At 33.3% G+C, this 26,363-nt stretch overlaps 1 protein-coding gene across 8 annotated transcripts in view; it reads left to right on the top strand.

The window, feature by feature from the left end:
- Positions 1 to 26,363, top strand: part of HECTD1 (HECT domain E3 ubiquitin protein ligase 1) — an 81,833-nt gene that overhangs the window by 5,648 nt on the left and 49,822 nt on the right. For 6 of the 8 annotated variants that reach the window (XM_023521160.1, XM_011376403.2, XM_023521163.1 and 3 more), the window contains exons 3-10: positions 15,798 to 16,032; positions 18,692 to 18,919; positions 19,703 to 19,984; positions 20,084 to 20,354; positions 21,101 to 21,177; positions 21,262 to 21,360; positions 23,988 to 24,102; positions 24,673 to 24,847. In XM_023521160.1, coding sequence (XP_023376928.1) covers positions 15,798 to 16,032; positions 18,692 to 18,919; positions 19,703 to 19,984; positions 20,084 to 20,354; positions 21,101 to 21,177; positions 21,262 to 21,360; positions 23,988 to 24,102; positions 24,673 to 24,847 — 1,482 coding nt within the window. The remainder of the gene's footprint in view (positions 1 to 15,797; positions 16,033 to 18,691; positions 18,920 to 19,702; positions 19,985 to 20,083; positions 20,355 to 21,100; positions 21,178 to 21,261; positions 21,361 to 23,987; positions 24,103 to 24,672; positions 24,848 to 26,363) is intronic. The other 2 variants (XM_023521162.1, XM_023521161.1) reach the window with 1 other exon arrangement.

Genomic DNA, 26,363 nt, shown 5'->3' with positions numbered 1-26,363 from the left:
GGGAAAGCAGGAGGTATTATGGATGACTGAGGTTACAATGGATGATTATGCCATTCAGTGAGAGAACACTGGAAAAAGAACATGTTTCAAGGGACTGAGATCATGAGTTTGGATTTGGCTGGATTCTGATCTGCTTCTGCATTTAGTTGCATTATGTTGTTTTGATTGAAAAAAAAAATCATTCTCCATAGATGTAGTTGGAAAAGGGAGGAATGTTGTAATGAATTTTTACATAATTATGGATATTCCCCTTTGATACCATACTAAACTATAAAAGCGATAGTTTCTTAAGGGGTTAGTTATAGTGTGAATTCTGCCGTATTAATGAACTTTTTATACCCTTGCTACATTAGAATCTATTTGTCTTGTACATTGACTGGATTTTTAACCTATGTTTAAGTGAGTAAAATAATACACTGGGCATATGAAAAATATTGACCTACTGAGTTATACAGATATTCCAAATGTTGACATATCATTCTACAGTATCGCAAACATTTGCTAATATGACTGCTGATTTCAGCAGACAGTATTGGGAAGCTGTCAGGCTCATGGTGGCAGATAACAGGTTTTCTAAAATTCTAATTTTTGCTTGAACACTTGGAAGTTATCATTGGCAGCAGATACTGTCAAATTGTTTTCCTTGAAGTGGAAGGCTTACTTCATTAATTTTTGAGAAAATGTTTGCCAGATATCCAAGTCTGAATAACCACAGTTCCTCTGAAGTTCATTCAAGTAAAAATGGTGTTACACGGCTAGCTAGTCCAGCTCTCTAAAGGTTATACAAGTACTCTTCCTTGACACAACCATCATTCTTCGGTATGTGGAAGTGTTTTATTCTTTCTTCCTATTTCCTTGAGTAGAATGTTAAAAAGATATATATGTACTTGAGGATTGAGATTAGTAAAATTAATAGTTTTTTTGCTTCATTAAGATTATTCTGTAGTGAAACTGGCTTTTCTTTTCCCATGCCAGAGCTTGGTAGTACAGACTAGTAGTACAGTTTAGGTGCTGCCTTGATTCATGCTAATGTAGGAGCAGTTTTCTCCACCATTGCTTTTGCATCATTAGTTTATATGTCAACACAGGAAAGAAAGTGATTCAAGAAGATAAAGGACAATTGTGTTGAATACTGGTGAGAGGTCAAGTAGGGTGAAGACCAGAAGGTGTCTTTTGTATTTAGCAGCATTCTCAATGTCATTGATCTCAATGAAGGCTGAGTGGAGTGGGAAGAGTGGCAGATTTGAATGGATTGAGGAGTAAGTAGGACATGAAGAAATGGAGAGAAGGAGTTTGGCAAACTTTAAGACATTGGAATGGGGCATAGGGCTTTTTCTTTTAAAGGTTGGAGAGCCAGAATAGATAATCCATAGTGTGAGGATTCTGAGAAACGAGGAGAGATTTGGCTTTTGTCAGGAGCAGTGCTTTTAAAACTTTAACTCACTTCCCGTTTAGGAGAAAAAAAGTGCAGTTCACTGCCAGCATTAATTTAATTTTACATAAACATGCTCTTTGAGGCACAAGCAAATCTGATTGGTTTTCAATGTGAAAATAAAATATAAAAACTGTCCTTGGAGTTATTTCTAAATAGAACTTGTCTCTAATCCTAATGTAACAAATGTTTACATAAACCGGATTCATCAAATGAATCTTCAACTAACAACTGTTTGAGAATGTTAACATCATGCATAGGAATGCTATGTTTTCTAGGATTTGACATTTTAACAATCGAGAATTACTATATTTTGTAAATGGAAATACCACTACTAAAAACAGAATGCTATAAATAGGATGATTTCATTTGTTTCCAAATGCTATCGATATACTAGAGTGATGCAGAAATAATAATAAAAGCGAGATATTTCATGGTAAACCTTGAGAGTAAGGTTAGGACTATAATCGGCAATGTATCTCTGTGTAAACGCTGCAGTCTCAAGTGCTGCCCACCTAATATTCTCAGGGCCAATGGGAAATGGGTTAATATGTATGATTGTGATTCAGTTGGCGTGGTGCCTGATATTCTGCATTCCTAATATGCTTCCAGATAATGCTGAAGCTGTTGGTCAGAAAACCCCACGTTGAGTAGCAAAGCTCTGATCCACTGGTAGATAAGTGTTAGGTAGTGTGTTCCTTGTAAAACCGGGAAGGTGGAGAGGTTAAATGCAGATGTTTTAGGTTTGATGGTAAAAAGTTGAAGGGATTTCTGTCTGATGACATCTATTTTCTCCCTGAAGTAGAAGATTAAAAAGGTTATTATCTAGAATTGGTATGAGGAAATGATTATGCTCAGATAGTGCTAGTAGCTTAATAACAGATATCTCTGCTTCTAAGCTAACTATACCCAGAATTATAGTCTTAAAATATTTTTATGCCCCTTTATTGAAGTATACTTGACTATACTTTTAAAATATCGATTTGATTGTTCCATTCTTTTTTTACAAAATCTTTTGGGTTCTTTACCTAATGAATAAGATTTAAATGCCTTCAAAGACCTTCCCTGCATTGTCACATACATACTACCACTACTTTTATTTTTCCATTGTTAAGTGTAGTGCCTGGCATACAGTAGCTAATATCTGGGTATTGAACAGGTTAAGAAATTCTTTATATTGTGCCTGTTTTCCATTTATGCCTAAAATGCCTATAGACGGTATTTCCGTAGTCATGAAACTTGTTGAGTATGTAGTAGAAACAGATAGCGTCGATATGTATTTTCCCTACCTCCTTGCATTAATGTACTTGCCTTTTTCATATTGACTCTTGTTTTCTTCTACCCAGTGGCAGGATTGTAGGGAGGAGTGATTACTTTCTTTGATCAACCCTACAGCTCTCCTTCCCTGATTAGAGAATGTTGATTATATCAAATATATACAATCCTAGAAAGTTAAATAAGTGAATTTCTATAGACAGCAACTGTGTACAGTATGTGCTTCATTGCAGTGGACAGTAGAGGGAAGTGCTGGAAGATGAGAAGCATTCTCTGTCAGTGTTCTTAACCTTGAGTTCTAGGGAGCTAATAAATAATGAGCTTCAGTGAGCTTTTATTAAGTTTACCAAAGTATCTGTCGCCTTAAAAAGGAAAAAAAAAACCACTTCTAGTTTATAACAGTATATGTGTATACTTTGCATACTTGTTGGCTGAGTCATGAGACCTTTGAGTTCTTCAGAGCCTAGCACTGTCCTGTTTGTCTTTGTATCTTAACACTGCCCCTCCTGCCCCCCAACAAGCACATAGTACTTGTCATAAAAAGGCATTCAATAGATACTTGTTGAATGAATTGCAGTTAGGTTTGTGTGTGTATTTTAATTGGAGGAAAGCAAGTCTACATATTAGAATTTGACTTGCTCCTTTTTCTTTGAGAGGGAAGGCCATATTTTCAACTGCTATGTCAGGAGTTATTTTTAATTGAGCAATACAGAGAGAGTCAAGGCTGGGAGCAGGGGCAACAATAGAATAAAAGATGAAATGGATCAAAAGATGTTATTTATTAATAGTCTTCAAGAAACCAAATTTATTACTTTTACAGTTAAAATTCTTAGTTTTTTTTAATAAAGGAAGTGCTCAATTTATAGACTATTCAGTAAAATATTGCAATTATAGATAACTTCCTATATTTAAAAAAGTTAAATTTCTTTATATTGTAAATCTGAAATTTTGGCCCAAGTCCAAGTTCTGTAGTCTGGAAAAAGCATATGATAGTTATCGCATAGAAACTATTATAGTTCCCAGGGAAAATTCTTTCTCTTTGGAACCTCGTGAAACTTTTTTTGTTCGTGTTTGAAGTTATTTATCTGTTTTCATCAGGGAAAGATTCTGATGTCATTGCAGGTAGCATTTTGGAAACCATTGCTTAAATTTGGATTCATCTGAAGATTCTTATTATCATTTGTGTGATTGACTGGTCTGACAGTAGGTCTGTATAGACTGAGTGATCTTAAAGTTTCCTAATAAATTGGTATTATATTATGGTATTGGGTTTAATATATAAAAGTAATTTCTACCTGTAATGTAAGAGGTAAATATTTAGGAAGTTTAAAACTTTGAATAACTCTTTAATTGTATAAATGCGTATAAAATTTTGTGCTGTTGATGTGTACTTTTAGCACTATTCAGGGAGGGCTATGATTATTATATGCATGATATTTGATTTTTTTCTTAAATTTATTTAAATTTGAGTTTGAATTTTGACAAATTACTATAGAGTTGTGTAACTACCACCGTAATGGAAATTCAGAACAGTTCCATCCCGAACCATTCCCTATCTCTGTTTCTCTGAAGTTAAAAACCCTCTCCTAACCTCAGTGCCTGGCAACCAGTGGTCTGTTCTCTGTTACTGTAGTTTTGACTTTTTCAGAATGTCTGGTAAATGGAATCATATTTATAGTGTATAGCTTTTTGGATCTGGCTTCTTTCGTGTAGTATATTGCATTTGAGAGTCATCTGTGTTGCTGTGTGTATAATAGTTCCTTCCCTTTCATTGCTGAATAGTATTCCATTTTATGGCTGTACAGATGGTTTTTCCATTGACCTCTTGAAGGACATTTGGGTTTTTCTTGTTTAGGTGATTATTACCAAAGTTGCTACAAATAGCATACAGATTTTTGTGTATATTTGAGTTTTCAGATCTTCTAAAATTCTTGGAGATGAGTCTGACAAGATGTAGAAATTGATGAACTGATTTCAAAATTCATATGGAAATACAAAGTACATAATAGACGAGCCAAAATATTTTGATAATAATGTTGGAGAATTAATGCTACTGTATTTCAGTTTTCATTAAACAGCTATAGTAATCAAAACAGTGTTATTGGTATAAAGGTCAATGAAATAGAGTTCAGAAATAGACTCACATACATAGACAGCTTATTTCAATAAAGGTGCAAAGGCAGTTAAGAGGAAAAAGGATAGTTCTTTATGGAGCTGGAACAGCTGGATATCCATATGCAAAAAGGAAAAAAATTAACTTTAATCCATACCCTACATCATATACAAAAATATACTCAAAACAAATCATAGAATTAAACTATAAACTATAAAACCTCTAGAAGAAAACAGGAAAAATCCTTTGTGACCCTAGCAAATATTTCTTAAATGAACACCAAAAGCACAGTCCATAAGAGATTATTAAATTGATATGTTTGAAGGTCTTTACTACTAATTCAGTTTCTGAAATAGAGGACTGTTCAGGTTACTTAATTATTCTTGAATAAATTTTAGTAGTATGTCTTTCAAGGAATTGGTCTGTTTTATATAAATTAAAATGTATGGGTATAGAGTTGTTTGTAGTAGTCCTTTTTATCCTTTGGATGTTTGTGCAGAGTGTAGTGATAATTCTTTTAATCCTAATATTGATCATTTTTATCTTTTGATCATTCTGGCTAGAGATTTATCAATTGTATTAATCTTTTCAAAAATCCAGCTTTCGGTTTCATTTATTTTCTCTTTTTCTGTTTTAAGCTTCATTATTTCTGCTCTTTATTATTTACTTCTGCTTCTGTGTTGGTTTGGTGTTTAATTTGCTCATCCAAATTTTCTAATTTGCTCATCCAAATTTTCTAATTTGGATGGAAGTCAAGGTCACTGATTTGAGACCTTTTCTGATATAAGCATTTAATACTATAAATTTTTCTTTTCTGCTTTAATTGATGTTGTATATTCATTTTCATTTGGTTCAAAATATTTTGAAATTTTCTTTGAAACTCTTTTTCGCCCTCAGGTTATTGAGAAGTGTGTTAATTTCCAAATTTTGGGGTGATTTTCCAGATATTTTTGTGTTACTGTTGTGGTCAGAGAACCTACTTCATATTTTAATTATTTTAAACTTGTTAAAACTCATTTTATAGCACAAAATATGGTCTATTTTTGATGAATGGTCCACATTCACTTGAGAAGGATGTAAATTCTGTTGTTGAGTGAAGTGTTCTGCAAGTGTCAGATTAAGTTGTTCAGTTTTTATCCTTATTGGTTTTCTATTTTGTTTTATAGATTACTGAGAGAGGTGTTAAAGTCTCCAAGTATAATTGTTGACTTACCTATTTCTGTACAGTTCTCTGTTTTTGCATGTATTTTGAAGCCCTGTTAGGTGCTTTTAAGATTAAGTTTGCTTGGTGAATTGACCCTTTTATCATTATATAATGTCCCTCTTAATCTCTGGTAATTTTCTGTGTTCTGAAGTTTACTTTGCCTGATAAAAATATAGCCACTCAAGCTTTATTTTGATAGTGTTCTTTTGGTATATCTTTTTCCATCCTAATAGTTTTAGTCAATTTATATCATTAAATAATGTCAGTTTCTTGTAGACATTATATGGCTGGCTTGTGTTTTTTTAATCTAATCTGGCAATCAATCTGTTTTTAATTGATGAGTTTAGAACATTTACCTTTAGTGTAATTTGTGGTATGTTTGGATATGTTTAACATTTTGGTTTTTTTTGTTGTTGTTCTGTTTCTTGTTTTGTTTCTCTGTTCCCTCTTTGAATATTTTGTAGCATTCTATTTTAATTTACTTATTGGTATTTTATGTCTCTGTATTTTTTAGTGGTTGCTCTAGGGATTGCAGTTAATTTAGAGTTAATATTTTACCCTTTAAAGTAAACCATGTAGATCGCTTTATCACCTTCTCCCTTTATGTTATAGTTTTCATCGATAATCTCGATACACTGTTATCATTTTGCTTTTAGTAGTCAATTTAATAAGAGAAAAACAGTCCATTACATTTAACCAGATATTTATCTTTTGTCTTGCTCTTCTTTCATTCCTAAAGTTCCATGTTATCTCTCTGATATCATTTTATTTCATCCTGAAGAACCTTCTTTAGCATTTCTTTTAGAGGAAGTCTGCTGGTGATGAAGTCTCTTAGTTTTTCTTCATCTGAGAATGTCTTATTTTGCCTTCATGCTGATAAGATACTTTTGCTGGATATAGAGTTTAAGAGTGGCAGTTTTTTTTTCAGTATTTTAAAGATGTTCCACTGTCTTCTGGCCTTTATGGTTTCTGATGAGAAATCTGCATTCATTCTAAGCTTTGTTTCTTTGTGTTGTTTTCCTCTTGCTGCTTTCAGTATTTTTTGCAGTTTGATTATGATTAATCTGTTCATGGTTGTCTTTGAATTTGTTGTTGAGGATTGTCGAGCTTCTTGAATCTGTACGACTTCCAACAAATTTGGGAAGTTTCCTCTTCAAATCTATTTTCTGTACCAGTTTTTTTCTTCTCTTCTTGGACTCCAGTGACAAATGTTACACTTTTTGATATGTTCCCTCAGGTCCCTAGGACTCTCTCCCCCTGCCCCCGATCCTTTTTTATGTTCTTCAAATTAGATAATTTTTACTGATTTGTCCTCATGTTCACTGACTGTGTCATCCTCATTTTGTTGTTGAGCCCATCCAGTGAGTTTTTTACCTCACAAATTTATTTTTCATTTCTGAAGTTTTCATTTGATTGTTTTTCACATTTTCTGTTTCTCTGTCGAAAGCAACTGTTTCCAATTACTTCAAGAATGTTCACATTTACCTCATGGAGTGTAGTTATAATAGCTGATTTAGGGTCCTCTCTAGTAATTTTAACATCTTGATTGTCTTAGGCTTAAATCTGTTGACTGTCTTTTTTCTTGAATTAGGTAGATCAAACTGTACTGATTCTTTTTGTTTCAAGATCTTTTGGATTTTATCCTAGACATTTGAAATATTGTATTTTGAGACTCTGGTTTTTATAAAAATCCTCTGGCGTATGTGGATTTTGTTGTTTTGTTTTGTCACGCAGTCAACCTGGGCAGATTAGATTGTAAGTTCTGTTTTGCTCTGTGGATGGATGGTTCCAATATCAGTGGTTTCAATGCCTTTGTTATGATGTTTGGTTCTATTCTGTGCATGTGTCACTCAGAGTTTAGTCTGGAACTTGGGTGATTATATCATAATTCAGTTGTTAAAGTCATTAGCTCTGTCTTCCACATGTACAGTTTGGAGGTGAGCTTGGGACTTGTGTCAGTAATCCTCTTTCTACCTCTTTCTGAGATTTCCCTTATATTATTTGACTACCAGGAGGCTTTTTTACTAGTGTTCTAGCTAGAAAGCAGGGCCTCTCTTCTTGGAGTTTTAGTCACACTTCTCTCCACCCTCTTCCCTTCTTCCCCCTTGTGGTGTCATACACTTTCTGCGACTGGAGCTTCCCTGAAGGTATAAGTAGTGAGAGAAAAGAGAGAAGAAAATAATAGGATTCCTCTCATGCGGTTTTTTGACCACAGGAGTTCCTTTTCTTAGTTCTCAGTTCTCATGGGCTGGAGGTGCATGTGGCACCTCCACTCTACTGTGTCCATGTCACTCAGGGTTTAGTCCAAGGCTTATTCCTGGGGCTGGCCTTGGGGCCAGGCTGGGAGGAAAAAACCCCAGGAATTTCTTCCCATACCCTCTGGCTAACAGAGATCCTTTTTTCTTGGTCCTTTCAGAGTTTTTGTTGTGTGCTTCTGCTATATAGTTTTGGGACTTGGCCTATCCAGGGGTCAAATCTAGAAAAGAGGAGAGGAAAAAAGCCCTTGAAACTCACTTCCATCAAGGGTCATTATTTAAGTTTTGACTTCCTTCCCTAATTCATCTGCTGTTGTCTATTTTTTCAGAGTCCTCAGATAGTTGCATTTTTTGCGTTCTGTCCAGAGTTTTTGGTTGTAATTATTGGGAGAGACAGGCTGTAAGATAAGCTTACTCCAGTTGACTAGCCCCAGACTTTACATTCATTTTTTAGGAGTTATGAAATACTTTAGTTTCAAAATTTGGAAAAGTCAAAGTTTAGAGAATGAAAATTATAATTGCACCATCTAGAAATTACCCATTTTAACTTTTTGCTATAGTCTCTTCTCTCACGATGAACACCGTAATGGATATGATTTTGTCCCTTTTACCTACTGTTTCTACCAAACAATATTTCTATCATAACAAGTTCTTAGTAAACAGTTAAAAATACTATATTCTATTATGTGTCTATACTTAATTATGACTTTGTTATTAGATACAGGTTTTATATATGTATAAGCATTATAAAACATGCTCACAAGTGAGCATCTTTGTATATACATTTTTGCCTGATAACTTATTTTTTGAACTGCTGACTCTAAAGTTAACATATAAAGGAAAATCAGAGTTTACTAATTTGTTTGAAATAACAACATTTAATTATTTTTAGAAGTCTGGCCAAACATGTTTGTATAAAATTATCTTCTAACTAACTTCACAATGGTACTGTTTTTGGTAGAGGTTTTGATGGTTTTGAAGTTTAGAGTTGATTGTAGGAAAATCTAATTGAAGATAATGTTAACAAGTTTTCATTCCTTGAAGGAATGAATGAGTAGGTTAGTAAATTGTAATTTTTATCTTTTAGGAGAAATCTGAATGAAATTTTAAATGATGTTAATAGATGCCCAGTGTGATAGTTTCATATTTTTTAGCTACATGTCCATAAAGAAATAAAATCTATATCAAACATGCAGAAATAAAATATGAATAACTGAATTTATTTTGGAATTTATTATGACTTTTGCTATTTTAGTTAGAGACTATATCTTTAGTGTGTGTGTACAACTTTAGATTCTTTTTGTTTTCTTGGTGAGAGTTTGTAAAAGTTAATTCTGTCAGAGCTAGCCAAATTTTATGAAATGAAGTTAAAAAATTTTTACCAATTTAGCAAGAATTTAAAGGTAGTACCATTCTTTGTGGCCTAGGAATGGGGAAATAGATACTCTAAACGTTTCTGTTGGGATTATACATTCGGAATATCTTCTTTAAAAGTAAGTTTGATATCTGCTAAATTAAAAATATACACACAAAAATACTTCTAAGAATCTTTCCTTCATAAATACTGATACGAGTGTGCAGAGATATACTTCAACGTTGTTCACTGTTTCAAGTTAGTAAAAAACTGGAAACCTCTAGGCTATTCATTAAATTGGACGTTATGTAGACATTAGAAAGATTGAACTGCATCTGTATTAATGTAAAAAGGTGGTTACAACATATTGATTAAGGTAATGAACAAGTTACAGGATAATATTTATAATATGATTCTACTTGTGAATAACAAAAGCTGATGATTAGGCACTGGAATCATCTGATTACTTGTTCTTTCATATGCCTTGAATATTGGCTTTTTCTGGTTGGGATCTGGTTGGAACACCTGCTGGCCTTGCAGTGTGTCTACTTGGGCTTCCTCACAGGATGGTGGCTGTGTTCCAAGAGGAAGAGTACCAAGAGAAGCCAGTAGAAGCTTTTATTGGTTTAGCTTTAGAAGTCACAAAGTGGTCACTTTCATTATAATCATAAATCTGCTCAGATTCAAAGGGTTGGAAGAGTATCAAAATAACATTATAAAAAAAAAGAATATATGGATATGTTGGATGGGGGATAATATAATTCTTCATGCTTCCATCCTTTGCACATGCTATTCTTACTTAGAATGCAAGAGCTTGTCTGCTTGGCCAACTTCTGCCATATGATTTATTGAGCATCTTTTATGTCCTGAACCCTGTATTACATATTTTATATACATTATTCTAAATCTTTATAATAACTCTTCAAGTCAGAGAATACCTTGACTTAACTCAAACTTCTGTTTTTGTGAGGCCCCTCTTTCTGTAAATTCCATGAGTTGAGCTTTTCCTCAGCACTTTTTATTAACCTACTTTTAGGTTTTTATTATGGCACTCATTATATTTACATTGTCTTTCTCTCTGTTAAACTGAATTTCTTGAGACAGATTATTTTCATGCATTCATTTATTAAATATTTAGGTGTCCACGAGATAAAAATTACTGGGCTTGGTTGTAGGAAAATAGATAAAGTACAGACCCTATTCTCAAGTAGCTCATGTTTTCATGGATGAGACAGGTAAATGGCAAAATATAATATAGTTTGATGGATGCTTTTGATTGATGGTTTTGATTGATGGGCTCTCTGAAGCCACCCAAGAGGAACATAATTCAGAATGGGTAGTGAGATTGGTCTCAGGCAGGCTTCCTAGAGGAGGTACTTTCTGACCTGAGTCTTCTTGAAATTTTAAAATTTAATTTAAAAATTGCATTGAAAAGGAATACAAGTGAAAAAGAGGAGAAAGGGATAAGATTGTTTCTTACAGAGGGGACATGTGCAAGGACATGCGAATCTGGAAACTTTAGATTGGAAATAATGAGTAATTCTGTTTGGTAAAGCAGGAGTGGAGTGTTTGTGTGTGGAGTGGAGCGGGGCAACGAATGAGGTTGAGGACAGACGAGATTGTAATCGTGATGAATTTGGATTTATACTCAAGGTAGTAGGGGAACTGATGAGGAATTAAGCAGGATGTGACAGTGTCAGATTTGTATTTTAGAAAAATAACTTTGGTGATAGAGTAGTAAATGGACTGGAGAGTCTAGTGAGAGGTTCTAGTTAAGAAGTTGTTGCAGTAATCCAGGTAAATAATGAAAGTTGGAATTCAAGGGAAGGGGCAGATACTAAACAGATTTAGGAGGTAAAACCATCAAGATTAGGTATTAGATTTTGTATTTGAGAAACAAGAGTTTGGAAGTATTTTGTGATTTTTATTTAAGTGACTGGTGTTGATGGTAGGTTAGAGAATAAATGATGTGGTTTTTGATAGGGAAACTTTGTTTAGTTTTGGGCGGATTGTATTTGATGGTTCCAGAAACATCTTCACGTTGTGATAGGTGAATAGGGAGAGGCATTTGGGTTCTGCAGTTTTGGGATTTAGGAGAGCAATTTGGGCTATAGTCTAAACTAGTCATTTTGCTAGAGTATAAAAAGATGGAAATGGTTTCACTTTTTTGTGCGGTGGAATGGTGTGAGGTGGTGTGGGTGGGTAGGGGGAAGTAGGTTATTTGATAAGGATTGGGCCAGAATGAATTTATGTGGGGCGGAGAAGTAGGTTGGTAAGGGAGATGATGGATTTCTTTTTGTTTGGCTTCTCTTTCCATAAGCAAACAGGTTCTTATTTTTTCTTGATATCGGTCATTTAACAAAACTTGAGTGTCTCCTATGTGCAGAGAACTCTGCTGGGTGCTATAAGAAATCCCTACTGCAGAGCTTATAGGCTTTTAGGAGAGAATACAATGGATAACAAAAAGTAAAATGTAAATTGTGAAATAAATTAAGACGAAAAAAAACAGGAGTCCTGTTTTGGGTAGTTGGGAAGTGTAAGTCTGAAAGCTGAGGCAGTGACATTTAGGCTGAAATAGGAACGTTGACAAAGAGCCAGCTATGGGAAGAGTTAAGGGAAAAGTATTTTAGGCAGAAAGATCAGCACACATTAGCATCTTTATTTTTCTATCTATCTCCATCTGTTAAAAATCATGAGTTTATACCAATACCCCCAGTTCTGATATAACACCACAGGGTTCATTTTAGTTTTCTCTTTCTAATTTTGCAACTCTGTTCTGCAGTCAGAAACTTGGTTTCCATTATCCTTGATATATTTATCGGATCATTTCCTTTATATGTATCAATTGCCCATTACTGGGGTATTCCCCTGCACAGATGCCCTCTTCACCTTCCTCATGCTGTGACATCCTATGCCATACTGATACCCTCCTCCCTGTAGAGATACCCTCAACACTGGTGCTAGACTTATCTCTTATGTGGATGTCTAAGTGGCTGTTTCAGTAGTCCGAACAAGAGTTTGAAGTTGGCTTAGATTAAGGTTGTAAAAGAGGATGTGGTGAGAAGTGAACAAATTTAGGATATATTTTAGAGAGAAAATCGGTGAGATTTAACAGATGGATTGGATGTAAAATGTGATAAAAATGGAGGGGAAAAAACTGGCTTTCTGGATGGTGAACTTTATAAAGATGGCAATTAGGGGGTAGTGGTACATATTGGAAGTTTTGTTTTTTGAATGCTCTCATTTTAAGATGCTTGTGATAATCCTAAATGTATGAGATAGTGAAATGAGTTGGTTGGGGACGGAGATAACATTTTGGGAGTTTTCATAGTATATGGATGAGATTTATGCTCACAGTGTGTATGAACTAAAGCCATAGATGAGATCAGATTGAGAGAGAAGAGAAGGGAGCTTAGGACAGGCTCCCGTGGAAAACCAAGGGAGTCAAAGTCAAGAGAAAATTGAAAAAAAGATATGAAATACTCATTGCACACAGTGGAAGAAATGTGGCAGTAGTATTGGACATTTTGCTCATTTAAAGCTAGTGATCATAAATTTATAATGAGATCAGTTTTCCTGATTAGGTAAATATTGTTTTTAGTTAATCCCTATTGACATGACTTCAGACCCAGGAATGTTGTGGTTGTGTTTGTAGCCCAGGAAAAAGGCAAAGGACTTGAGGTTCTTGCTAATGGAAGGTAGTCAAGTGCTTGTTGAGTAACCAACCCTAAAGCTCAAATTGAATTCAAAGACCAAGGTGAATTATCTATGAATTTAGGATTTCTTTGGAAATGATACTAAGAAATTTTCTAACCAACAACTGAAAAGACAGTTTTAAGGTCTTATGTGTTTATATTATAATGGCTATATTAAAGCAGGATATCCAGCACAGCATGTTAGGAAAAACTTGCTAGTAATTTTAGTTTCAATATGAACTTTCAAGTAATATAACTATAGTTCTTTCAAGTATTGTAAACTTTTTAAAATTCACTAATTACTATTGGCATGTTTTCTCCTACCTCTTAATTTATAGCTTACATTGTTGAGATTTTGTGACCAGCTTTGGTTCTAAATTGAAAAATTAGTGATTTTTTAATATATATGTATGTTTGTTTATGTATATATGTATAAATGTTTAATGTATATATGTATAAATGTTATATGTATGTTAAATGTTTAATGTATATATGTATAAATGTATATGTGTATTAATGTATATATGTATAAATGTTAGATGTATATGTATATGTTTATGAATATGCTTAAATATCTTCTCATTGTTGAAAAGTAACTCAAGAGCTAGAAAAACAATTTTTTTCCTAATAGCCAAAAGTACAATAAATGTTTTGTATCATACCTTTAACAAGTTCACTAAGCAGGTTTTCATTATAGCTCACATGAAATAAGCTCTTATGTATGCAGACCATCTTTATTTTTCTCTTAGAATAAAATTGATCATAGTTAAAATTTGAGAGCCTATGTTTAGAACTCTGTTTTTGTTTTTGTTTTTTTTTTCAAATTGATCCTTTAACCATACTTCTTCATTCAGGAGATTCATTGCATTCTGGGCAACACAGTGGGGAACAGTTCTTCCCCAAATTAGAAATATGTGCTACATTTCCCCATGAAATACAGAAAGTTATACTAAAAGTTTCTCTTAAATTTTGTTTACTTCTTGGTGTGCAGTTTTTGCACTGGGTAAGAAATATAGGTGAATTATTTTTAATGTAAAGCATACAGTAGATTCACTCTTGTCATTTGATTCAGGACTGTCAACTTTAATATTTTATTCTTTACCCAAAAGCTACTGTTTATAAAGGAAAATATCATTACTTTTTTAGACTATGCTGTTCCGCAGTAGTATTAATACTTTTACGCTCTCTTCTCATCTCTTCGGTTTATTACATATGCATATGTAGAAGGCAGCAAAAATACTTTAAAATTCTGATATGCTAGTCAGTCTTCTGATCTTATCAGCAAACTAAGGGATCTGTCTTCTAGCCTGAAAGCATTTCTTCCTCAGAAAAATTACAAGTGACTACTTGATGTAGGATTGCCAATGTTGCTAGTTAATAAAAACCACCTGTGTTTAATCAGTGTCTGGTCAATCACTGAATGTAAGAGAGCTTTTAAAATCTTTGATAAATTCCTGCTGCTGGACCCCTTAAGTTATGAACATCTAAGCAGACATTAAAGAATAGAGTTACTTTGAGGTTCATGCAGATATTTTTAAAAAGCTGCTAAAGACATTACATATTAAAAATTAGAGGAAAAATAGTTAAACTAAAATGTGGAGAGTGCTGTTACTGTAGCCCATTTAAAGTTTAGTTTGTGCAGAGGAATTAGAATAATGTGTTTCATCTAATATAACTGAAATTTCTACTAAATATAAATTATAGTCTTTCATATTTTAAATTTGATTAAATATAGGGGATATCGATACCTCAAAAATTCTGCTTTTGATAAAACTTAGGCAGATTTATATAGCACGCAGTAGACTGTTCATAGGAGGGAAGGAGAGCTAAAGTTAATTAGTTTAATTACTGAGTGTTTAATGTATATAATTTCATTTAATCTTCATATCATTCATATAAAGTAGTTATTGTTTAGATATTATCTTTGTATTACAAATGAGGAAACAACCAGAATGGTTACACAGCTGTTATTCTGTTTTACCCTGGTTTGTTAAACCCCAAATCAGCATTTGTTCCGATAAAAAATGAATTGAACAATGTCCCTGGCCCTTGGGGACTCTTAATGTAAATAAGGAAATAAAGTGATACATTATATAGTGTGGGTACTGTTTTTATGAGGTTTTAGGAAGAGGAAAGTACCACGTACATATTTGGGGAGATTAGGGGAGATTTTTCAGAACAGTGGATGTTGGAGCTGAGTATTGAATAGGAATTTTTTTTAGCATGGTTTCAAGTTAATTCTCCTCATTTATAAACTGTTTACAACTTGATATTTTCAGCAATGATGATATTAGCATCTGAGTATTGTTATGGAATCAAAAGCAATGTGAAAAATATTACCTAATACACACACAGACATAGTATTGAACATGACGTATTATGTTATAATTTTATTATCTATTATTTTGATACTATTTTGATGTTAAGAATTTAGTAATTCTAGGTATAATGTGATTTCTTTTACTACAGATGTCCTCCTCGTACTTTCTTACCAGCCCTCTGCAAAATTTTTCTTGATGAAAGTGCTCCAGACAATGTGTTAGAGGTAACAGCCCGTGCCATAACATACTACCTGGATGTGTCTGCAGAATGCACCCGAAGGATTGTTGGGGTAGATGGAGCTATAAAAGCACTTTGTAATCGTTTGGTTGTGGTTGAACTTAACAACAGGACTAGCAGAGACTTAGCTGAACAATGTGTAAAGGTAAGTCTTATTTATTGGCCCATTTGAAAATCACTTAGAGAATAAAAAATACATTTTGCTAATAAAATAAACTTTGAATCATCAGTCTCATTTTATTGAGAGTGATTGAGAACAATGGAGGTCACAGCCCTTGTGACACCATAGGAGATCGCATATGGCTTGGGAAAAGAAATCTTATTTTTGAAGGAAAATTGTAGGTCAGTGATAATTTTCTTCTGTGCTGCCTCAGTGCTCTTCAGTTCCTGATAGCCACTAATTCTTTTGAGATGGGTTGTCCCCGTTCTCAGCCAAAATGATTTTGTATGAAAGTGGTAATAACCTCCACCATGACAACTAACACTGACTACCAGTGCTGGGTATTATACGAAACACTTCATATGTATTAACTCATGTAATCATTTTTAAGACAACTTATTATTGGTTAATATTGATAATAATTGGATCATATTGGTTAATATATAAATTTCAGGCGTACAACTTTAATGACAACTCTGTGTTAGGTACTGCTAATATCATTTCTATTTTATAAGTGAAAAAAATTCAAACATACTGAGGTTAAGTGACTAGCTTGGGGTGATGCAAATAGCGGTAGAGCCAAGATTTGGAGATTGTAAATTTGAAGATTAGGAAGTCTTGTTGTAAGGCCCATAGATTTAACTATTTTGCTGTACTCTTTTAGAGTAAGCTTTTTTGTTTGGTTCTTGGTGTAGCTAGTTATAAACTTTACGTGACTCTGAAAGCATCAATATTAGGTCAGTAGTTTATTGGAACTACTTATGAATGCATTTAGATTTTACATAATTCTCTTTTTATGATTCATGTTTCATTCTTTTTATTATTCTTGTTGCTCTAGGTCAGCAATTTTTAAACTTTTTGTCTCCAGATCCCTTTACAAGTCTTAAATTATTGAGGACCCCCAAAGAGTCTTTGTTTATATAGGTTATATCTATTTATATTTACCATATTAAATATTAAAACAAATTTAAAATATTTTTCAATCTGTCTGAAAATAACACTCATCACGTTAACATGCATTACATTTTTAGTGAAAATAACTATTTCCTGAACAAATAGGATATTAGAAGAGTAGCATTGTTAAGCATTTTGGCGAGTATCTTTAAAAAATGTCTGGCTTAATAGAAGACAGCTGAATCCTCATATCTGCTTCTGCATTTAGTTCCTGTATCACACTTCACATTAGCTTCTAGAAAATTCTACTCTCTACTCCTGAGAGATTGAGAATGAAAAAGACAATTACTGTTTTAATATTATTATGAAAAAGTTTTCAAGGAACCCTGAAAATGTCTTCCTCACACTTTGAGAGCTGCTGTTTATAGGTGTTAATGTCTTGACATTCTGCCTCTATGTCTGTAGATTTGTCTGTCTTAAGTCTCAGAGGAGGAGGTATCCATTTTCCTGTTCAGAGCTCCTCACTCCCTTATTCTCCTAATCATATCACTTTTACTCTACTGCTGTATTTTCAGACTCTATCTATTTTGTTACACTCTGCTTTCCCTTTCTCTGTTTCCTTTGCAGATTATTCTTAATTCATGCTTTCTTCAATGGTAGTATTTCCTAAGGTTCTGCTTTTACCTTCTTAAAACTATATAGACTTTGCCTAGACAGTCTTATCTATCAGCACCAGTACCATTCTTATGTATATGCCCTTCACATCTTTATCTCTAGACCTAACCTCTCTTGAGTTCTTGACTCTATATTCAAAGGATTGTTGGACATCTCCAGCTTGATATCTGTGTTTATTCTTTCACTAAAGATAAACTCTTACTCTGATAATTGACATTAACATTCATGTAGTCACTGAAGACAGAAATCTGTGCTTTATCTCTTGTTTCCTTTTTTTCACTCTACATGTCATTAATGATCAAGTCCTTTTTTAGTTTATTTCCTCCTATTTGTCTCTGCTGTTATTGCCTTAGTTAAGCCCCTATCATCTCTTGAATATTAATGCTTGAATTTTTGCATTTGCCTTTACACTCTCCCTGTACTCTGTTTCCCACAGTTATTAACTGTAAATCTGATCATATTATTTCCCTGCTTGAAACATTTTTCTTGCTTTCAGAATAAATTTCTGGTATGCTTTTATGATCTATGGACTCTGTTAACTCTAGTTCTATCTGAACACCTTAAACATCAACATAATTTAGAAAATAAGTTGATTTTTAATGTTTTGAGATTCATAGAGTAAGAGTGAGGGTGATGAATAATGTAAAGCTAGCATTTATTAAAAAAATGTTTTTAATGTCTAGAATCTTTACACACTTTTGCTAAATTACTTGTAGTGTCTTAGCTTGCCATGTAGGTTTCACTGTCCAGTATGGTAGCCATATATGAGTATTGAACACTTCAAATGTGGCTACCCAAATAAAGATGTAAGTATGAAATGTACATGGGATTTTGAAGATTTAATATATAAAAGAATGTAAAATAGATAAATAATTTTTATATTCATTATATATTGAAATGATGATACCTTGGATATATTGGACTAAAAATATTAAAGTTAGTTTTTTTCATTTTGTTTTACTTTTTTAAATGTGGCTACTAATAAACTTGGAGGGTGCTTTATGTTTTCTGTGATTCTGGAAAATTAAAATTAGACTTACTGTATTCTTTTGTTAATTTTGTTTTACTGTTACAGGTGTTAGAACTGATATGCACTCGTGAATCAGGAGCAGTCTTCGAGGCTGGTGGTTTGAATTGTGTGCTTACCTTCATTCGTGACAGTGGACACCTGGTTCATAAAGATACCTTGCACTCTGCCATGGCTGTGGTATCAAGACTCTGTGGCAAAATGGAACCTCAAGATTCTTCTTTAGAAATTTGTGTAGAATCTCTATCTAGTTTATTAAAACATGAAGATCATCAGGTAAGTAAATCACTGTTGTATACTTTGATTTCAAAAAGTGATTTTATAATGTCCCCTATTTGTAACTATGATATACTGTAATTTGAACTTTTCCTTGATGAAGTAGAGGTAATTCCATCTTCACTTTCTCTCATTTTATATCTGTATGGTAATCCCTTTTTGGTTGCCAGTGAAACATTTAAAATTTTAAAGGTGATAATATGTTTATTCTTAAAATTTAAATGTTTTAGAAATATATAATTTTTAAAACTGTGCTTATACTTAGTGTAATTTGTTGACTAAGCACAATTTTATAGATTTAAAAAGATAGTTATCTCTGGAGTAAAATAACACAGTATTTAAAGTGTTATATGTGTAAACTTTTGTTGAATTAGCACGTGAGAAAAGAAAACTTGACTTTTAATGATTTTTATCATTCAGGTTATTTTCAATTGATACTCATAGATTATCTTGGCAAAGTTGTACATAATAATAGTTAATATTGATTGAGGTTTTACTGTCCATTTAGGTTCTTTACATATGTCATCCTATTTAAGCTCAGACAGTGAATTGTATGTACTATTATCCCCATTTTACAAATAAGAGAACTGAGGCCTTGCGCAGTTAAGTAACATCTTCAGGTCATACAGTTAGCAAAATGGAGCCAGGATTCAAATTTGGACAAATTGTATGCCTTATCTCTTTGCTACATCTGCCTTTCTTACTGTCTCAGTATTAAAATAAATAGTACTAGCTCTTTATTTAGGTGAATTTTGTTTATATGCATATTATTTACATCATTAGGTTTCAGATGGAGCTTTGCGATGTTTTGCATCACTAGCTGATCGATTTACCCGTCGTGGTGTTGATCCAGCTCCGTTAGCCAAGCATGGATTAACTGAGGAGCTGTTATCTCGAATGGCTGCTGCTGGTGGTACTGTATCAGGGCCATCATCAGCTTGCAAACCAGGTCGCAGCACCACAGGAGCACCTTCTACAGCTGCAGATTCCAAATTGAGTAACCAGGTTTCAACAATTGTAAGTCTGCTCTCAACACTTTGCAGAGGCTCTCCAGTAGTAACACACGTAAGAATGTTTTTGAATCTTTGATTTTTAATCTTTCAGAAAAAGTGTTTTTATGTCATGTAAATATGTTAAACTCTTTTTCTCCTATTCTCTTTCTAGGATCTCCTGAGGTCAGAGCTTCCAGATTCAATTGAAAGTGCATTGCAGGGTGATGAAAGATGTGTGCTTGATACCATGCGTTTGGTTGACCTTCTCTTGGTGCTATTATTTGAAGGACGAAAGGCTTTGCCAAAGTCTAGTGCTGGATCTACAGGCAGAATCCCAGGACTCCGGAGATTGGATAGTTCTGGGGAGCGCTCGCATCGGCAACTTATTGACTGTATTCGAAGTAAAGATACCGATGCCCTTATAGATGCAATTGACACAGGAGGTCAGAAAATGTTTTTTTTTAAAAATATAAAAAGAAAACTAAGATAAGGAATTATATAGGCAATTTCTAGTTTCTAGATTTTGGACAGTATTTTTAGTAATTAGGACAGATAAAGAATAGCCAACCCTTTTCATATCTTCCTTTCTCTTCATGTGTATGAGTATCAGCCTGATGCATGGTAAGACCTGAGTAAATACTTGTTGAATGAGTAAATGAAATTTACCTGTTATATGTCAGAAGGAAATCATGTTCTAAGGTGAACTGCACATTGAATTTAGGGCTGTCATTTTCTCAAGATTAATGAAACTGACATGGGATTTATTGTAATATATAGTACATTTTTAAATTGTTTCATGAGGTGATGAAAGATGCTTCTCAGTCATTAGACTTGTCTTTGTGTTCTTTTGATGACAGTTGTGGATTAGTTTCTTTTCCACAGTATGGCATGAGGCAGCTGGTATCCTGTTGAGTTGTGTTATATAGTTTTTTTTCTTTCTTATTTTATATTTATTTTTAAGACTTAAAGCTTTGCAAATCCTCAGTGGTTTAAAATTTTAGAATACTTCCTCTTAGCAGAATTTACATTTGCTGATTATTTACTACTTTATAGTTTACCTAAATGTTTAAAATTGGCTCTGTATTTAGTAATTATTAATAACAATCTTTAAATGGTTCCCACTTTAGAAAAGTTCAACATTATTTTGTTGGCTTTTAAAAAATTTATTTTTCTTCCTTTAAATTTCCAGCCTTTGAAGTAAATTTTATGGATGATGTGGGTCAGACTCTATTAAACTGGGCCTCTGCTTTTGGAACTCAGGAAATGGTAAGCTAATAAATAAAAGCTAATGTTTTAAATCAAAGGTAGAAATACCAACATAGCAATTTATGATTATTTATTATTTTACAGGTAGAGTTTCTTTGTGAAAGAGGTGCTGATGTTAATAGAGGTCAGAGGTCATCATCATTACATTATGCTGCATGTTTTGGAAGGCCTCAAGTAGCAAAGGTAAAATCGAGGTTTTTAAATCATTTTAATATTTGACATTTACATGGTTTTGAAAATTAGAATGCTATAAAAACTTTCATTATATTAAGTCATGCTTCCATGCCATCTTCATTCATTTCATTCCCCCTTGCCCACTATAGGTAGGCATTTTTTATTGTTTCTTTTTGTTTATCTTTTCAGAGTTTCTTAATACAGATACAAGCAAAAGTAAATATGTATGCTTAATACCTCTTTTTCTTATACAAAATGTAATATTTTATACACTGATATATACTTTGCTTTTTTCATTTAATAATATAGTTAGAAGACCTTTTATATATTCGGAGAGCTTTTTTTACATCTGCATACTTACCCTGTGTGGATGTACTGCAAGTTTATCCACTCATCTATTGCTAAACACTTGGTCGTTTCCAATTTCTTACTCTTGGCAATGAATAACTTTGTACAGGCATACCTTAGATATTGCGGATTTGGTTCTAGACCACTGTGATAAAGCACAAGTATTGTAGTAAAGTGCGAGTATCCCTGTAAAGTGAGTCATAATCTTTTTGCTGGTGGAGAGTCTTGTCTTCAATTTGTAAAAAAAAAAAACCTCAATATCTGTGCAGCTCAATAAACTAAAGCACAATATAAAGTGAGTTATGCCTGTATATATTTCTCTTATTTCTGTTTAACAATAAGATAAATACTCTATTTGCATATAGAGTCATATTATCTTAGTTTACCAAAGGACTTTGGAGAGTTCTTTTTTACGATTAGGAGAAATTGAGGTTCAGAGAGGTCAGATGATAAAGGTTAAACCAGATATATGATCTAGGTTGCTAGAATCTTCTGTTGTGAAGTAATTTGGCATAGTGCAATGTTTGTTGGCTACAAAATTAGACACAACTGGATTCAAGTCTCAGCTCATTAACAAAAAAGGCTGAGTCGCTTTGGGCAAGTTTCTTAAATTTGACTTGAAGTTTTATCAAAATGCACATATATTCCTAGCATGCTTATTGTGATAATTAGAAAAAATGCATGAAGAGCACTTAGTGTACTAGTCGGCATGACATAGATACTCAGATGGTAGCTGCCGTTATTGTCACTTTTACACTATAAGAAAATTTTTGTTAATAACTTAGCTTTCTAATCTGGGAAAGGTGGTCTCTTCAAGCTTGAATTCCTTCAGTTTGAATTAGTTTCTGGAGAAAATGATGCTTCCGAGGGTGATAATATTTTTTATTAAGCCATTTTCTTTTGACTCATACTATTTCACAGTTATGAGTGGCTGAGTGATAGAGAAGGAGCCAAATGAATTGTATCTAACCCTAACCTATATTGATTACACATCAGCCCACAGTGAGCTATAGCTGCCAATACTAACAATGGTATAATAGGTAGTGTTCACTAGGCACGTATTCTGTGGTAGCCAGTGTCTTAAGCATTTTACACATCTTATTTTAATTTTCACAGGTTCTTTTGTTTTTAATTGATTCCAAGATATACCTCCACATTCCCCCTCCACATACACATTTTAACATCTCTTAAGTAGGAAAATGTCTTATGATTGCTATAGACAGATTGAAATTGTATCATAGGTAGTACCTCTCCATGCAACAAAAATTGAGAAATGGATTTTAGTAACTTGAGTGAAAAATCCTGTTTGATAGAGGAGCACTCTCAGAAATGCTGTCACTAGTGCTGTTTATGGCACTGATGACAGCATTGTGTACACATATTGATGACTTTGAATCAAATTGTAATTAATTATAAAGAATTATACATATTATGTTTCATTTATATTTTTAATTTGTTCAAGTAATATATGAAAAAATATCTAAGTTTACAAAAGTTCTTTCAGTAAGTTAAAAAATAATTTCCAAGCAATGAAAAAGGATTGTTGCAAAATTTAATTGGCCTTGTGTTTTCTTTCTTAGTAGTACTTAAAGATATATTGAGTAAATCTCTGGCATCTTAGATTTGATGAAATACTGAATTATTGTGATTCAAACCCCAATAGTTTGAAACTTTTAGGCAGTACTGCATACTTTCTTGATTTATTTATTTGTCAAGTATATCTGTTTATTACATCATAATGAAGTTCAAAAAAACTACCTCTGAGGCTGATAGGAAAAATGTGAGATATGTTCTCTGTTCCAAAAAGTTTACAGTCTGCTGGGGAGGGAATCCAATGTCTATTAAAAATTGATGAATAGTATGAATTTGTATTTAAGACCTAAATTTTGTAGTTCATTTTAGAAGAATTGATTTAACTTGGTTATTGGCAGAATGTAGGAAATAATGAAGATGATTACCACATCATAAACTGAATGCTAGTAGCTATGTTAAAGTAAAGAAATTGGGAAGAGGAGTTTGATAGAGAAGGTGACAGGTTCAGATGTGAACATGTTTAATTCGAGTTATTAATAACCAAGTAAAGTTAATCTAATTTTTCAAGTTATAATTAGACCACTTTTATGGTGATGTGTGCAAAGGCAGAGATTTGAATTGGTATCTGCTTGATTAAGTAATTCTGTAAGTATGCAATCTAAAGTATATGAGTACGATTTAAAGATTGCAGAATTGAATACTAAAGTAATAATGCGTTAATGGTTATATCCAAACTAAATGCTTTTCTTTTTTAGACTCTATTACGACATGGTGCAAACCCGGATCTGAGAGATGAAGATGGGAAAACTCCATTAGATAAAGCTCGGGAAAGGGGCCATAGTGAAGTAGTAGTTATTCTTCAATCTCCAGGTGAGTGGTAAAATATTTTCTTTTAAACCATCTGCTGTTACTTTTCAACTTCACTTACATAGAAGTAGACATATTAATATTATATAAATGAACTATTGCTGTGAAATCAAATAATTATTACATATATGCTTACATTTGATAAACCTTTAACAGTATATTGTTCTGTGTTCTTTGTAACTGCGGCTGCATGATTTCAGAGGGACCATATCAAAAGTTTAAGTGCTGTGGGAATGTCATAAAGAATAGTTGGGTATTATGTAGATGAAGTAAGTACTTGGACCAAATTTTTAGGTTTTCAAAGTAGATGAATGCATACCCTCTTTGAAATAATTATTTAGAATCAAATGGAATATCCAAAATTATCTCCTTAAGTTGTGATTGAGTTCATTGGAGCTACTAATGTTCTTTAGTATTCTTACAAGCAACTTCGATAGCTACAACATCCTAATTTCAGTTTAATTATTGTTAATTAGGGATAATAATAGTTTGGAGTTGGGTACATTTTAATATTTTTTCATCGAAAGAAAAAATTTCCAAAAAGTCGTTTTATTGAACAATATTTGTCTGCAGGGGATTGGATGTGTCCAGTTAATAAAGGAGATGATAAGAAAAAGAAAGATACAAACAAAGATGAAGAAGAATGTAATGAGCCAAAAGGAGATCCGGAAATGGCACCCATATACTTGAAAAGGTTATTGCCAGTGTTTGCACAAACATTTCAGCAAACTATGCTGCCTTCAATAAGGTAATTGTTCATACTATTTGTATTTACTAGTTAAATTATGCCAGTTATATAGTTTTATTTATCTCCCTTTTCCAGAATGATTTGAGGTTTCTTTTAATACTGAAAAGGTATGGTAAGAATAAAAGTGAGATTGGCAATTAGATTGGAAAGATAAGTCTTTTCTTCTGATCCGACGTAAATATTTTAAAAAATCAAGAAGTCTAGGTTCTAATACAATTTTTGTAGCTCTGAATATCAATTCTAGGGAAATTTTGATGAGTAAGCAAACGTTTATTGAACTTTATGGGTTTTTTTGCTAGAGTCAGTGTGAGATGGCCATTGGAGGAGTTGCCCAAGGAAACGAGATTTAGCTTTTGCTTACTGTACCTTTGCAGGCTAGTGAGGAAGACGTAATAATACAGGGTGGTAAATGATAGATTAAACATATAATCAGTTCTCTGAGAATATAGATTATTTAACAACTAATTGGACTGGGCAGATTGGAGAAGATTTTACATAGAAGTGAGATTTAAATTAAGCTTTAAAGGATACTTGGGAGTTTTCTAGGTAGGCAGATTTGGAAGGATCGGTGGGTACCAGTATGTGCAAAGGCATGGAGGTATGAGTCAGTTGATCCTGGTGCAAATCCTGATGGCTCTTCCTGTATAGTGTGTTCGTAGTCTGCCATTTCTATCCATCTGTTGCTAATACTCTGGTCCAAGGTATCTACTCTGTAGTTTGACTACTCTAGTTTCTCCTCTTTCTCTCTTGCCCATTTATAATCTGTTCTTACATATTAGATTGTTATTTTAAAAGTCATAATTATATCACTTTCTGGTTTAAACCTTCCAGTACCTTCTAATTGGCTTTAACTAAAACTTGACTCCTTAACTCTCAGACTTGCAGTCTTAACATAAGCCTTACTCAGTTCTCTGACCTCATTTAGTACTATCTAACCCCTAGCCCATTACACTTACACTGGGCTAGCCTTTTTTCTATTTTTGGAACACTCCAGGTATATCCTTACCTTAGGGCTTTTCTACTTATTTCCCTTTGCTGGAAACTTTCTGTACCTTGGTCTTTCGAATGGTTGGTTTCTTCATGTCAGTTCAAATGTTACATCCATTGATGTTTGTGCACCTAATTTAAATTTATCCCTAAGATACCTTTGACATCAGTCATAATGTTTTATTTCCTTTACTGCGCTTGCACTGTCTGAAATCTTGCTCTTTGAGTTTTTTGTTTGTTTTATTGTCTGTCTCTCCCTCTAAAATAAGCTCCATGAGAGCTGGCCTTTGGGTACTGCCATATTCCTACACAAAGATAAGGAGGTATAGAATAGGGTTTGATATTTAGTAGGTCCTCAGTAGATAGTTCCTGACTGTTTGAATGAGTGTGTTTTGTTAGCAGTTGCAAGTAGTTTGGTATTAATGGAATATGGGACATGTTTGGTTAGCTCAGTGAATGATATTAAAAAGGTAGATAGGAGTCTTTATGACCTATGAAGGCCTTTGTGATCCATGATAATGACTGTGGA

Source organism: Pteropus vampyrus, unplaced genomic scaffold, assembly GCF_000151845.1.
Source record: "Pteropus vampyrus isolate Shadow unplaced genomic scaffold, Pvam_2.0 Scaffold297, whole genome shotgun sequence".
Lineage (NCBI taxonomy): Eukaryota > Metazoa > Chordata > Mammalia > Chiroptera > Pteropodidae > Pteropus > Pteropus vampyrus.
This window is presented reverse-complemented; position numbering and strand designations above follow the sequence as displayed.